The sequence below is a fragment of the Ammospiza nelsoni genome, chromosome 9 (genome assembly GCF_027579445.1).
Source record: "Ammospiza nelsoni isolate bAmmNel1 chromosome 9, bAmmNel1.pri, whole genome shotgun sequence".
Lineage (NCBI taxonomy): Eukaryota > Metazoa > Chordata > Aves > Passeriformes > Passerellidae > Ammospiza > Ammospiza nelsoni.
Genome location: NC_080641.1, coordinates 12,538,156 through 12,554,335, shown reverse-complemented (window position 1 = coordinate 12,554,335; position 16,180 = coordinate 12,538,156). Strand labels below are relative to the sequence as shown.

The 16,180-nt window shown below is 46.1% G+C and overlaps 1 protein-coding gene across 1 annotated transcript in view; it reads right to left on the bottom strand.

The window, feature by feature from the left end:
* NIBAN1 (niban apoptosis regulator 1) overlaps positions 1-15,933 on the bottom strand; it is a 54,311-nt gene extending 38,378 nt beyond the window's left edge. Inside the window, exon 1 of the mRNA XM_059478251.1 lies at positions 15,822-15,933. Coding sequence (XP_059334234.1) covers positions 15,822-15,876 — 55 coding nt within the window. The 5' untranslated portion in view covers positions 15,877-15,933. The remainder of the gene's footprint in view (positions 1-15,821) is intronic.
* Positions 15,934-16,180: the final 247 nt, after the last annotated feature.

Sequence of the window (16,180 nt, the reverse complement as noted above, 5' to 3'; positions counted from 1 at the left end):
CTCCAAAAGCCCCTACTAAGTCTGGTCCAGGGACAATTCAAGGGAAGAAGCAGAGAAAATGAGGCAAATGAAAACAAAATGAATGGGAAAGGACAAACAGAAGATGGGAGATGGCTGTCTGGCTGCCTGGGGGTTCTCAACATGAGAGACCTGCCAGTGGCCTCCTTTCCCGTTTTCTCCCATTCAAAGTTGAACAAGGGTATAATCAAGATCTCAGTATTTCCAAAGCACTGTAAAAGAATAAAATAAAGTGATCTAAATATTTTGGGGTTTTTCTCTGGCTAAAAGGACCCATTAAACTTCAATAATCACTCCTTACTTGGCAGAATTCATGCCTTTGATTCCTTCTGAATTAAAGCTGGGACCTCACTAATAAAAATACACCTTCTGCTACCAAATCAGGAATAATTCCTGAAATTTTATACTGAAAAGAGGTCAAGTAAAAATCCAAACAACCTCTAACTTTCTGCAGCAGTATCAAAGATGAAGAATCACCTTTATAGTCCCCAGTTTGCTGCTCCTACAGCCCATATCACCAGAGGCAGAAACACTCCCAGGTGACAAGGGCACAGGTCAGGGGGATTTAAAGGAAAAGGGAAACCAAAGAACTGTGTTCAGAAAGGATTTGTTGTGAATGCCACAGAGGACACACACAAAGGAACACTCCTCTCACAGTCTCTCCTCTGCAGACGTGGGGGTTTAAGGCCTCTCTGTTCCGGCACACTGTTCAAAATTATTTATTTTCTTTTTCAGGCTGCTATTTTTAACCGTAACTCAGAGACAGGCCAGAGTCCAACAGAGTGTCCGACTGCACTCCCAGACAGACAGGCACAGCCACAGTGTCACTTGCTGTGACAGGAAGGTGGTGACACACAGCTCTGCAGGTCCCAGTTGCCTTGTTTCCGCCACGGGGCTGGTTTCACCAAATCCCCCTTTTATTCAGAGAAATCAGCTCAGAGGGGTTCCCTCCAGCCACCTGGCATGCCAAGTGCTGTGCATTATTCTTCTTCCTCCTCCTAGACCACTTTCAGATCCTCAAACACTCATGAAAGCATCACTGGGTGGACAATAGTTACCACTGGTGTTTGTTTTCTCCATTTCTAAGAGGACTTCCCAGGAAGAAGCTCCACTCAGCCATAGCCCCTCTCACTAAGCCTGTGCTTGAGGCTCCTTGGCTCTTCCACCCCAATGTTTCAATGCTCCTTCCTTCTTGAGGAAAAAAAAAAAAAAAAAAAAAAGGGAGATAAGCTGCCTCATTTCCTCTCCATTTATCTTTCACGTTCAAAAGGGCTTCTGACAACAGGACTTGAAAGGACAAAACCAAATCCAAACCACCTTCTCCCTGTGCTGTGTTTGTACAGTGGGGCCATGCGAGGTCTGGGCTCAGAAAGGCAGGTTGTTATTAAGGAAAGGAAATTTGTTCCTGAGCATTTATTGGGAAATGGGTTGGTGAGAGCTCTGCTGCTGTTCACAGTGACCCTGTGCCTCTGGAGGCCTCCATGGAGACCCTCCATGGACAGACACACCAAACCCTGCTGCCTGCACACCAGGACCCAGGGCTACACAGAACCACCCAGAAGGTGTTCACGGCCTGGTTTATATCCATGGTGGCAATGCTTCAGCCAGCGCATTTAACAGTTTGCTTTCATCTCTCACACCTTTGTATGACTGGTTATGCAGCTCCAGTTTTCTAAGTCTCAGCTCTTCCACCAAAGGTCTCTATGAAGTTCTGCCCATCAATCCAATCTGAGCTCCTGCCACTGTGGATGCTGATACATTCTCTCTTTCTGGAGAAGGGCATGTTTCACTTGTCTGTATCAAAACTTAAATTCTTCATCGTTCTGTGTTTTGCAAAATTTATGGCACCAAGAAAAGAGCAGCCCTAAGAATGCAGTATGCAAGAGCTGTGCCATAAGGGTTTTACTTGGCAAATTTATGTATATCAGATCACATTTTCACTTTGTGAATGCAGAAGTAATCATTAGCAATGTGACTTGAAACGTATTTAGCCCCTGTCTAACAATGCTCATTCTGAGTCTCATCCAAACCTGAATTCCTCCAAAACCTGCCTGCATTTCCTCACTACAGCTACATTTCAAGCCATGTTTGCATTCTTCAGGGGTGCCTTAAAGGCAAGCCTGTGGCTTTCTGAGAAACAAATGCAGGGAAAACCACAAAAACCCATTTTCTATCTTCATTTGGGCTGATGGGACTTCATCAGCCTGATGAGGTGAGAGATGAGCCCTGAATTTCTATGAAATATCTTCTTACTTAACAGCATCCAGTGTGGCTTCAAAACACCCTGAATAGCTCCAAAATCCACAACAACCTTTCAGAGACTTCCCCCCCCCCTTATTACTACTCCCAAAGACCTTTACTATACAATCAATCACCCCTGCCAATGAGATGCTACTCCTGCAGCAGCAGAACTTTTCACTGCCCTGAGACACTGTTTCTCTGCTATTTGCCCTTTCAAGCATCCCTGAGCCAACCGTTTCACCACAGCTTTTGCATAAACCCAGCAGCCTCACACAAATAGGCAGGCTCTTGATTAAGGAAAAAGCAGAGCAGGGAAAAGTGTAATAGAACAAGAATTCTGGAAAAGTATATTCAGGTTTGGGCTTAAATGGAGTCAGGACCTCTTCTTTGCCAGTCTCAGAAATGCTGAGGTCAGGACAACAAAACACAGATTTAACATCCTGGTTTCCAATTCTGTTCCCTCTGAGGGACATGTGCCTTAGCCAACAGCCATAAATCCATTGTTCGGGAGGTGACAGTCTTCTTACAACCCCTTCTGAACAAGAAATGAGGTCAGGTCCTCCTGTTGTAATTACTTCCCCTTTAGAAGCACCCCTGCCACTAAGAAGACACAGACACTGAAAATTCAAAGGCATTTTTTTCAAAGTTATTTTTGCTGCCCCTGGTGTGAGGCAACTCCCCCAGTTTCCAGAACAGCTGGTACCAACCACCAGTTGCCAGGTGGATGCTCAGGGCCTCTGAAGCCAAGCTGAAGCTCTAAATGCCAGCTGGAGTTCTAAAAATTACAATTTTTGTTTGGATGTATTAAAAATATCTACTTAGTTTGCTTAAGAAGAAGCTGCTGAGAGAAACATGAAAGCATCAGGTCTTATCTCATTCAAAAATTACTAGTACAGAGCAACACCAACCAAGTCAGAGGAAATCATGCAGCCCTGGCTTCCAGACTGAGCAGATACCCTGACATGCTTTTTAAACTCCTGATCTCTGAGGGTTCCTCTGATTTGTAAAACAGCATGTCTTGAAATTGAAATAAAACACAGAAATGTAGTCAAGACACATACAGAAGTAAAACTTTACTGAGCCAGCAAACATAATTTGTTTTTTTAAAAAAGGCATTAAAAAGAAAAGAGAAATCTCTTAAGGGCATTAGATCCACTTTTATTGCAAATCTGCTCTGGCAAACCAATTTTTTAAACATACACTCTTCTTTGCTTACCTACTGTATATAAATTGCATATATTCTGATTAACATTATTCAACCCAGAATAATTACATATCAGAGAGATGCCTAATAAGCTCATCTTTAAACACTGCAGAACTAAGAAAAGATCCCAAGCGTATTTTATGAATATAGGATGGCATCAACTGACAAATATGTGGCACAATCCATTTTATTGTGGTTGCAAACAAGCACCACATGAATGAATGTTATGGGGCTTGTTTTGCATTATTCAGGATGATAGGACTTCTGAAGGAAAGCAAAAGTGTTTTCTGGAGTTGTGAGACTGTGAAGATAAAAGAAAATTAGTCGCACACAATATGGTAAAGAAAACACACAAAATAAGCAAAACTGCATTTTACCAGCAGCAGGCACTTCACTGGAAGATTCCATAAGGTTTTCTGAATCAAACAGCTGCTACAAGAAGTAGCAATGAATCAAAACACTTTGGATTTACAACGAGAATTGACAAAGAAATATTTTCAGTTACTGTAACCATATTGTTTTAGACTTACTTCAGACAAAAGCTATTTCAACAGGAAAACCTGTCTTAGCCAACAGCTGGAAAGCTCATAGCCTTATTCTGGAAGGAAGGGGGCCTGTTACTTTTTACAGATGTCTCCATTCTCATCATCCAAGCAGAGCTAAACCTCTGAACAGAGAGATGGGCCCCATCTGAAATGCAGCTCTCACATCCTCCCAAGGCTGTGCACACTCACAGCCCTGGCACTGGTTCAGCCAAGGCACCAAACTCAACAGCCACAGAAACTCAGCCCTGTGCAATTGCCACTCACAGTCAGCCCGGGTTTTGGGGCAGCCCCTCACCAGCAGAACTGCAGACACTCAGCTGTCAGAGAGGCTGGGTTTTATTTAAAGCAGCTCTTCTGCAGATGGTAACAATCAAACCCAGCCAGTGCTTCCCTCCAGTGCTCAGCCCCAACGCCCTGGGAGATCCAGCTTTAGGAGCACCCCCGAGGGAAGCACGAATTTGGTTTATGGCCACAAAAGTAACACCTGCCAATGCCAAGCGCTACAGAAAGAGCAACTTTTCAGTTGACCACACTTCCTGCTGCCTGCACGTTCAAGGCCGTGTAGCAAGAGATGAGTAACTAACAAACCACAAGCTCTTGCTCAAAATTACCATGTAGTATTTTACACTCAGTGGTGTGGGACATTTGTTTACTCTGGTAACTCCTCTGTCTCCCAGTTGGTACCAGCTTTAGTCACCCCCATTCTCGCATGGGATGTGATGAGCTGCTTTGTGTTTTTTCCAGTTGTAAGGGAAGTTGGTGCTCAGTTCAGATGGGGCCTTCCTCCTTCATTCACTCAGAACTCAGCTTCCTCCTTGAACAAACGCAGTGCTGCCTCAGTTTCTGATGTCACCACTACGTGGCCACAGCTCCTAAGGGATCACCATGAACACACCAAGCCCAGGCTCCTAAGTCTCCCCCAGGAGCTTCTTTTGTCACAGCTCTCAGGTGTGTGTCACACCAAAGGCAGTCTCAGTTTTTTCTGGGCATTCTTTCTCCCCATTGTTTCCCTTGGGTTTGGTAGGACATGATGGAAACACAGAGTACTAGAATCATTCAGGTTGGAAAACCCTCCCAGACCATGGAGTCCAACCTGTGCCTGATGCCCACCATGTCACCAGCCCAGAGCACTGAGTGCCATGTCCAGACACATGGAGCACAAGCAGCAGTAATTAAAGCTACTTTCCTTTACAATCACACCTAAAAAAAAAACAACTTCTACCTCATATGTACCTGTCCCATTCACTGCAGAGCTCTGAAAGTTTGTGGCACAGTGACCTGGAAATAGCAGGAACGTGATTTGTATCTAAAAGCAGGTAAACACCACTCCAGAGAAGCAGATCTGTTTCTACTGCAGAATGTAAATCTGGACAAAACCACATGGCACTTACAGGAAGAGCTCACACATGGCTCCTGCCACCTTCTTTTCCTGATATACAGAAGTGCTGAGTGCCTGAGCACAGCAAGAACCTGGCTGGAAACTTGGGAAGAGCATCAAAATGGTCAGTTCCCCAAAAAAATTAGGCACCAGGTTTGCCCAGACCCAAATTAACAGCCATAACTCCTCAGGCATGAAATCAAACAGGACCAAGATCAGCTAAGCAAAGGCTGCACAGCACTTTGCAGCTTGGCAGGTGCACAGGAAATCCCAGAAGGAAAGAAAAAAAACCCAAGCAATGAATCTGGGGTTTCCTACTGAATGAGGCAGTAGAAAACCCACACCAAAAATAAGCCTTTGCACCCTAGGCTCCTTCAAGCATCAGCAATGAGTTCAGGGCTTCAGATCCATGGAGCTTTTCCACTCTCACTTAATACTGCGAGGTACAAAAGCTGTGTTGGCTTTGCCCATGGCTGTGAACAGCTGCTGGGAGCTGCTGTGGCAGCTTTTTCTGGCCTGCACCAAGGACAAAGATGGAAACAGCAGGGTTTAGTCCAGCAGGAAAACATGGGCAGTGGCTGGAAACCTTTCCCACTCACCTCCAGTTTCCCTCATTCTACCTCTATGGCCCCCAACCCTTCCCTTGCCTGCTGACCATGCCTGATCTGCTCAAAAGAAGAGGAAAGCATGGTTTCTTTAGCTTAATGCACAAAAAAAAAAAAAAAAATCCCAAAACCCCCCAAAAACAAACAAACCAAAACCAACCAATCAACCAAAAAACCCAAATGAAAAAAAAAACCTCATCCATTTTAGCTGCAGTTTTCTCAAAATGGCTATTTCAGGCAGATGCTCAGCATGGAAACTTCAGTCTAGACAGCTGAAGGCTGGCAAAGCCTCATCTGCAACTGCAAACACTGGAAAGTGTTTGGCAGACTAAATTACAGTGATATTACTTTACAGAATAACCTTAAAAAACAAAAAAGCCTTTTTGTCCTTTCTTTTGCACAGACCCAACCATTAAATCTTTGCCTGGGGATGATGAAAACTTGCCTTTCCTCTTGTGTGACCACTGCAATATTGGACTATCAAGTGAAAATACATAAAGATCCTCTCAATCACGCTCAGTAAAAGCAAGCTGGTCTTTAGAGTGTTCACCCAAGGTATTTAACATCCCAAATCCTACTCCAAGAGCGGTGTCTCCAACTTCACAACAATGCCCTGCAGAGAATCACAGCACAAACAGCAACTGTGGTTTCATGCAGAGGAAGGGAAATACCATGTAGAGCTTTAGAAATGCCTTCCTGAGACAGGACATGAGAGGGGCTGAGTGAGATGGATACTGAGTGGGATGGAGCTGGCATCTTCTGGAAATTTGAAGCAGCAACACCCATGTACCTCCTTGGCAGGCAGAAAATTTCCAGATACAGCACGTGAGGGTAATTTTTTTAGCTGAGGTCCCAAGCACAACAAACCAAAAATTGGTAGTGAATGGGCTATCCCAGGAAAGCAGCAGGGATCTGGTATGCATGGCCAGAGTGGCCTCTGAGCCCTGCAAAACCTGCAGCTCCCTTCACAGGGAACATAAACCTCCAGGGGAAACCCCAGATGGATTTATTACATACAGAAGCTGTAGGTATTTCTTTCTAAATCTAAGGTTGGATGTGAAAGCATTTAGTGACAGGCTGGGAGCTGGGATTGTTCAGCCTGGAGAAGAGGAGGCTTCAGGAAGACCTTGTTGAAGCCTTTCAGAACTTATGGGGGCTTATAAAAAATGAAGGATAGGGCAGATAGTGAAAGAACAAGGAGGAGTGATTTTAAACTGCCAGAGAGCAGAGATAGATGGGATATTTGGAAGAAATTCTTCCTTGTGAGGGTGGGGAGGCCCTGGCACAGGGTGCCCAGAGAAGCTGTGGCTGCCCCTGGATCCCTGGCAGTGTCCCAGGCCAGGCTGGACAGGGCTTGGAGAACCCTGGGATAGTGGAGGGTGTCCCTGCCCATGGCAGGGGGTGGGATTGAATGAGCTTTAAGGTCTCTTCCCATGGAATGAACCTGGAAAAACACCAGCATTCTGGGGAGCTATGAACATGGAATGAACCTGGAAGAACACCAGTATTTTGGGGAGCTATGAACAACATGGAATGAACCTGGAAAAACACCAGCATTTTGGGGAGCTGTGAACAAAGAATGAACCTGATAAAACACCAGCATTTTGGGGAGCTATGAACAAGACTGTCTTACAGCATTATCAAAGATCTCCTTACAAGCTCTCTGTGGTTTGAAAAGGCATCACTGGTGCTGAGGTGTTGGGGAGAGCCCACAGCCTGCCAGGCACTCCTGTGGGCAGCTTTTCTCAGCAGAAACCACTAACAGGAGGATGCTTCACATGTCCTTCAGCAGTGATGTGTAAAAAGTCCAGCCTGGAGATCAGCTGACACATTCACTTTGCCAAAAGCTCCAAAGCAGAATTCCTTCTGGAGGACAGATCATGGCTTGCTCCTGGCACGGTACAGAAAGTGGCCAGCAAGCCAAAACCCTGCTGCTCTTTTCCACCAAGGAGTGGAGTGGCTGCTGCTGTGACAGCCCTGGAGCAGCTTGGCTCGAGGTGTCCTACACCCAAGGGAGGCACAGCCCAGGTCCCTCTGAGCATGACCAGGCACCTGCAGCAGCACCCATCTCTCCCCAATGGTTATAGGGGTGTCTCCCCCAGTTACACCCCAAAAACCACCTGGGAGACCCTGGGCTGGTGGGCTCCCAGCCAGGAGTGCACAACAGCAGTGATGGTGTCACACAACAGCCTGGGTGTCACCCCTGGCACTGCCCACTCCTCAGGAACCACAGGGTGCAGGGCATGGCACAGCTACAGGCTTAGAACCAATCTCATCACAAACAGCACCCAAAAGGTCACTCGAATCACCAGTTTTGGCTTTAAATATTTACTTAGAAAATAACTGCTCTACTCCTGATCTCACTTGTTTCCTAAAAGAATTTCAACGATACAAAAACTATCCACATACTTTAGCAACGCGTACTGCTTTTAACCTCTTACTCATGTATTCAGAAAAGCCCAAGAGTCAGCCTTGCTTTGGTTTTCTGCTTCCTGCACTGCAGCTAAGACAACTCCCTAGCTTTAAAAAACATGCAATAAAAAAGATGCAATAACTACATAACAACTTTGGTAGCACTACAATGACCCAAATATTTTGTCTTAAAGCTTCAGTGCTAGCCAAAGTGAAACAGCAACTACTTGGTCAGACCTATTAACAAATACCACAAAAGCATGAAAATTAAAGGCTTGTGAATTCAAGATATAACACTTAATTAAATATTCAGAGAAACAAAGTCACTAAAATCTCAAATTATCCATACCAAAATAAGCTTCAGTGCAGAATCAGCAGCAAACTTATTTTTATATATATGTAAGACTACTAGAAAGACACAGGACAAAGTTTTTAGGAGACCCAGGCAGGAGAACCCTTTCTTCACAGAAGTTTGAGCCATTTGCACAAGCTTTAATCCTGCTTTGATGTAAGAGTTGGCCTTGTTTCATTACTGTCCTTTAACTGCAAAAGCAAGTCAAAGGCTTGCAAGTATGATCAAAAACTAGAAACAACTTTTAATTGTTCTCTACGTGTGAAGAGAACAGTGTGGTTGTTTCATGCAAAGGAGAAAGTTGTACTTTAAAAGCACTTTATGAATATCACCCTTCCCCACCTAGACACTGGCTCTGCAGCTGCCACTGCCCAAAGGCACCACCAACAAAGATGCTTTCATTATCTCAGAGCTTGCTTTTTCTCCCTTTCATACCAATAAAATGTCTATCAGATGCAAAGTGTGTCTTAAAATTTGTGGCCAAGCTGCACTAATTTAAGAACTTCCAGTATTCAAGATTGTGGAAAACATCAAGTACAAAGGCACAGCACACCTACAGTGTGTCTCTCAATTACAGATTCGGGGCAAGGATGAGCCTGTTTCTCACTTTTTCTATTGAGATATTCTTTCCACTGACCCCTGTGCCTAATTCAGCATTGTACCTAGTTTCTTCTACAGTGACAAGAAAAGCATGAAAAATACCACATGCCTTCCCCTACAACCCTGTGCTTTCTCTCCCCTCACACTACCCAAAAAAAGACCAGAGAAAAGCCACCTTTCCTCTTCCAGACCCAGTGATGCTGCACATCATCTTCAAGGGTAGTTCCTGTATGTGGGTTGCTGTGGTGCAGGGCCTTGAGATGATCCTGCTGAACAGGCACAGAGCCTAATGCAGCTCTGGGACACAAATGGGCAACTGGGATTTCTGGGATTAGGGGAACCTCAAGCCACATAGAGAAGGCAAATGGGGTGTGATCGCAGACAATACTTCTACTGACCAATGAAGGAAACTGAAAGATTTCCCCTGCTTTGATTAGGGAAATTTTGACCGTGCCTGTTGCAAGATAACATGGTTGGAAACTTCCAAATTGCTCGTGGAGCTTTTGAGAGAAGTTAATAATGGACAATTTGAGCAACGGAAATGCTCAAATTGTCCATTATACACCTTCTGTTACATCCTTCCTTAGTCTCCCACAGCTGAACCTGAAAGTTACCAAGGACAGTAAATTCTGCCCATGTGGGTGGCAAAAACCTTTTCCACCAATCACATCCCTGGATGCCTTTTGCTTGCATTCAGTCAAAAGTAAGAAAAAGCACTTGGCCCCTTGAATTAAAGGCCATAAAACCCAAAGAGAAGCTTCCTCTCCTTCCTACCACATTTATTAAAACTATGGGATGAAAATCTGCTACTGGCTCCAAAAGCAACAATCTCTCTGAGCACTAAAACTTCTCAGAAAACAAGGAAAGCCAGAAGGATTTTCCTTTAAAACACTCATTTTTTACAGTCTTCAAGAACTTGGAAACTTTGCAAGGTGCATATAATAGAATCTTACATGCTTATTGAAATCTGAATTTCCTGTGTGCTTTACCTCACTTCTTCTTTCCGTGGGTATTTATCCCTATTTGGATTGGATTAGATGGTACTACCATGAATTCTGGATTTAATACAAGATTCTGAATGAAAATATTATTCTGCCTCTTCCTTAGACTTTGGGAGTTGCAGGCAAATCCAATCAGCTTTTAACATAAACCTCACCAGGTGAAAAGGAAAAGCAGCCTCTAAGATGCTGTTAAATCCAGAGAGACCCCACTTGTAGAATTTGGTTGGAATGACCCTAAAGCCCATCTCATTCCATCCCCTTTCAGGGATGGGCACTCCTGCTCTGTACAATGTCCCAGCCATGCTCACCTACAGAAAATGGAAGAGAGAATTTCTGTGACACAGAACAACCCAGCTTGGAACAGGCTGGAAGCAAAGGCAGGGAGTGCAGCAAGACTTGTGCAGAACCCTGCTGTACTTGCAGTCACACACCAAATTAAAACCAGAAGGATAAGGGACAGTTTAAAGCAGAAAATCCAACATCCAGCCTGAGTGCCTGTCCAAAAAAAGGCCAGCTTTTCCACAATTAATTCCAAGTCATTCCTCCATCCTGCAGCCCTCCTCCTGCCAGCTCTGTGCACCCTGGCTGAGGCTTTCACTCCAGAGCTGTGTCAGGGTTCTGTCCCTCTGAGCTGGTGGGACTCATCTCTGTACCACCACTGGAATTTATTCAACAGGTTTCCTGGAAAGCTGACAACCATTTCCTATCTTCTCTTTCAAGTGAAGGGTAAAGCAGGCTCCTCTTCAGCCTCTAAAGTGGGACAGAATAGGAGTCTCTGCTTTTTCAAGTATGCTGCATCTTGTAGGATCACACCTACAGTGTGTGATCATTGTGCAAAATCCCAACTAAATTACCAGCACACTGAAATTCCTAATTAAAACAAATGGGTAGAAAGAAGTTTCTTACAGACATTCAGTAATAGCTTTCACTGTCACCTCAAAAGAACAACAAAGGTCTGCCGGGAAAAGCTTCCTAAACAATGAGGAAATCCACAGGGTGAATCCTGGGTGCCACAGGTCAAATAATCAAATATTTACTGTCCCACCTGCCTGGGGGAGGAAAGAGATGGAAGAGAAGGGAAGGAAGAATATGCATTTAAACAAACAAATCCAAAGCAAATGACTACAAAGCCTCATCCTCTGGACAGATGTCTGTTTAAAGAAATGGGTAGCCAGGATATGGTCAAGCATACCAACTATCTTTATGAAAAAGCAACCTTCAGAGAAGTTAATTTTTTTTTTCATATGCTGAGCTGTTTTGGAGATGCACCTGTTGAAATTGGTATTAGGTGCTTGAAATCCTTCCACTTCTGCAAATTTAAAAAAAATTGTCCTGACACACAACTCATGGCACAGCAGAGCTTGGTCACCTACTACTTCTGCTGCTGAGATTGCAGAAATGGAAAATCACCAAGACTTTGGGGGCATTTCCATCTGTGCCAGCTGCAAGATCCTCATCCTTGATTGCTGCCTGCCTGCTAGCAGGGTCACTAAACAACACCTTTCCCCCAGCAGTGATGATCCCTCTGGCACACTCTCTCAGTGGAAGCTCTCAGGACACAGCCCTGGGCTGCTTCAGCAGGCACTGTGAGCTGATTCCTGAATCTCATGACTGCACCCCGAGCCCAGAACTCCCCAGCACCGCCCTGGGCCGCTCCCTCCTGGGTGTAGCACTGCTCAAGCATCATTAGACAATTCACCCAACAAACAACTCCCATCACAAGGTTAGCCCATGCCTCAGCAAACCGAGAGCATGAATTTTTTTAATAAACTCTTTTCACATGACCAATTCCCAGTCCCCTAATTATTACTGCCATGTTTTAAACTCTGTTTTACTCACATCCTGAATAATCCCCATGTAGTCCCACCAAAATCTCACAAAGCAGGATTATCTCTGCCACGAGTCATCTTTTTCAAGGCCTCAGTCCAAAACCTAGAGGAATTACTATAAAATTTTCATTTTGGAGGGCTTTAAATAATTTTACTGCTTACAGTGTGTGTGTATGTAAAATATCTTATGGATTTAAATAGGTGGGAAAATGTATTTTTCCATAGCTCTGGTTAGAAAAACAGACCTGTGCTGCACAGAACAGAAAAACACCTTTAAACTGCTAAGGTTTCCAGACTACTAATGCTGCAGTGCATGTGGTCTGGCTTTCTCCCACTTCCCCCTAAATATCTCCACACACCTTCTCCTAGAGGACACAAACTGTCCCCACTGCTCACAGGAGTCCCTGCTGACTCATCTTTCCAGTATTTCATTCATTTCCTTCAGGTAGGAGTAAGGAATATCAATTCCTGATATTTTATTCATGAGTTCATCCCCCAACACTGACCAATTTTTGTTCATTTCTACTTGACAGACAAAAGATGTTGCAACGGCTTGCAAACTGTAACTTCACAAGATATAAACACATACAGAGATTTTCTGAGTGCAAAAATTGCTTTGCAAAGCATTTTCATCCCCAACTAAGTGTTTAGGCAGTTGATTCAAATTTCACAAGGAAGATCCCTGCCCTTGCAGTTTCAAACACAGCCTCCAATTCCCTGTGAAGGCCACCTGGAAAATCACCCACTGGCATTGTCTGTTCTCTCCTTAGGCATTGTTTGAGGCAGGGCATGCACATTACCAGGTCAATAATTACATTTGCTGCCTTTCAAGTCACGATATTGCCTAAGTATTGTCCCATGTACAACAACACACAGCTGTGTGTGTTCAGTCCTACCCCATTTTCCCTAAGAGATGGAAGCTGGAAGCAGTTTTAGGTGGAAATCCCAGGCTTTGCATTCAGTAACTGAGACTCTGCGTGGGATGCCTTCCTGCTTTTCTCTGGGATTTGCTTCTCCAGCTGGTCTGACAAGGCTCACCCCATTCACCAGGGAAAGCACAGGGAGCAAAGCAGCTCCCAGGCTCTACCTGGGGGTGCCTGTGCTGAGGGCAGGCTCCTGAGGGGTTACACAGGCACCTGGCTGACTGGGTTTGCATGTTCCCAACAGAATGTTACATCTCACGTAATTCCTGTCCTCATTTGGTTCTCCTCTCATCCCACATCAACGTGAGCAGACTGACAGAAGTCAGAAAACCTGTAGAACTGTAGCTGTGTTGATGCAGAAGCTGTAACATGGAACTGTGGAACAGACCCACAAGAATCATCAAGTCCAACTGCTGCCCTGCACAGGACATCCCTTGCTCAGCCCCTCATTTCCATTCATTACATTTAAGCTTTAGCTTAAATGATGCCTGAGTAAACTACAAGGCTTTACAATCCATTTAATTCCAGACAAATTAAATTATCATTACAGCAACAAGAAATTAAATTACACCATCATGAAAACAACTATGAACTACACCAAGGTCTCACTTGAAGTAATACTCAGGATTTCCTGTCTTGAGGCTACTGCTATTTGGGCCAGCATGAGGGAGCATCCCAAAATGCACAAAGTTTGGGAGTGTTGCTGGCTTCTTTGGCTTGCTGTCTCCCCATCTCCCTCCCTCACCAGTGCTGTCCCATTCCAGCACCTATGGACTGAAAACTCTGCTGACAACAACCAAGTCTCTCCCTTTCCTTTTTACTGAGGTCACCCCTGCATCACCTGTGGAGGAAAAGAACTCCAAAAGCTGCCATCCCACCAGAAAAACCCACCCAAACTTCATGAAGCCAGCTGAAAAACATACTGCTTATTGAAGCTACAGATTCAGTGCTTGCACATGGTTCTCCTTCACCACAGAGCTCCTCTGCAAATAAATCACAGCCAGGTGTGTAGGACAGACAGCCAGGCCTGACTCTCACAGACTCCAGCCTAATATCAGCAGTAGGTTTGGTGAGCTGGCTCAACCTCACTCTGTTCCCATTTAAGATGCTCTTCACAATTCTTTTTCCTCCTTGGAAGTGCTGATTCACAGGCAGCCTCTGTACAAAGTGCCTCATTAATTATTTTTCCAGCCAGGAGCTTTGAGTGGGGGATCCTCACAGCACCAAGAGCAGATGTGAGCCAGGGGATGATGAGCACAGATTTAAATCCTTCTTCCACAGTGACTTCCCTCTGGCTCTTGCCCGTGCAAAGATGTGATGGGCAAACAAGAACTGTGTCTGGAATGCTGCAGGGCTCTCAGCATGACCAAGGTACCCACCCTGTGAGCAGCAGGCAAATTGAATGCTGAACTGTGAAAATGCAATTTTGGCTGCAGCGTGGGGATGAATGTAAAGAAAATTAGAAATCCAGGGGACTGCATCCTCATGGCTCTGATGGGACTTGAAGCCACCCTCATTGGGGCAGGAAAAACTGACAGTACTTATAGGAGGGCTTGTTTGAAAAATCTCAGCGTGTGAGGCCAGTAGCTCCGCTGACTGCTGTTTGGGTAAAAGCCATTTACTAACTGAATATCCTTCCCAATATGAGAATCTCTTGAAAGACCCACTGTGATTTCAAAGGAGTCCGAAGAGAGCAGCAGCTCAATGTTTGCACTCTCTCTGCACCACACAAACATCCCAAAGCAAAGAAACCCAAGGACAAGCTGGGCTGTGGGCATCACCCAGGAGTCCCTCCAGCCCAAATCCTCAGCACAGAGGTTCATCTCCAAGAGAGGGCTCCCAGAGGCTCTGCATGCATCACACATCAAGTGCTAGAACTGGGCTTTCTTTTCTCATGCAAACTTTTACCCCACTTGTAAATCTTCAGCCTTAAAATTTGCTTTGCAAATACTCTACCTGCTGGCTGAGCGATAAGCAGCACAGGTAAGAGTCAGCTGGGTTCACACCAAACCACTCAAGTAACAAAAAAACACCCCAAACCCCAGAATTACACTTTTCCTTCATAGTTTAACAGCAATATACATAACTTAAAGCCTATTTTTTTTTTGTTTGCTCTCTCTTCTAACATTTTAATGGATAAAGAATTGCCCTTACACAGTCAGACTGTGTAAGGTACCCACCTTTTTTACCTCGGTACCCACCCAGCAGCGTTGCCACTGCCTCCAGCGGGCTTGGCAGAGCATCAGCCCATATGGTGCTGGTTGGGCTCACCCTGGCAGAGCCCAGAATCTGCCGGGTCTGGAGAGCCGGGCTCTGTCACACGGGCAGGCTCAGCCGCGGCGCTCCACACTCTCTCAAGTTCACCCTCTACTTACAACTAACTCCCGCAGTGGAAACTCCTAAAGCATCGCCTTTAACAAACTGCTCCGAACTCCATGGGACGCCGAGAATCGGCTCAACCCGCGCTGTCCCGCCGGCTGCCAGCGCTGCCCGGGATGCGCGGGGCTCCCGGAGGCTTTCCCCGATCCCCGGGGATACCCGGAGCGCTCCCGGCAGCTTTCCCGATTCTCGGGGTACCCGGGGCGCTCCCGGCGGCTTTCCCGAGCTCCGGGGTACCGGGACGCTTCCAGAGGCTTTCCCGATCCCGGGGACACCCGGAGCGCTCCCGGCGGTTCCCCAGCCGGGATACCCGGCCTGCTGCCCCAGCCCGTACCTCGGATGTAGGCGCATTTGCTGTCGTCCAGCGGCGCGGAGGCAGAGGCGCCCATGGCTGGGTGCGGAGCTGCGGCAGCACCGCGGTCCCGCCGAGCCCGGACCGCTCCCGCCGCTTCCTCCGCAGGCGCCGCCCCCGGCCCGCCCCGCCCCGCCCCGCTCGGCACGGCACGGACCGAATGGGGACCAACAGGGACCAACAGGGACCCGCGGTGCCGCGCGGTGCCCCACGGTGGCTCTGGGCTCAGGCACGCTCGTCCCCGGCCGCTCGTTGTGCCCTCACTCCGCTCTGCCCCGCTGTCACCGCAAAATCCACATCCCCACCGAGACACGGCTGCAGTTTCTGTCCGGAGTTTCTGT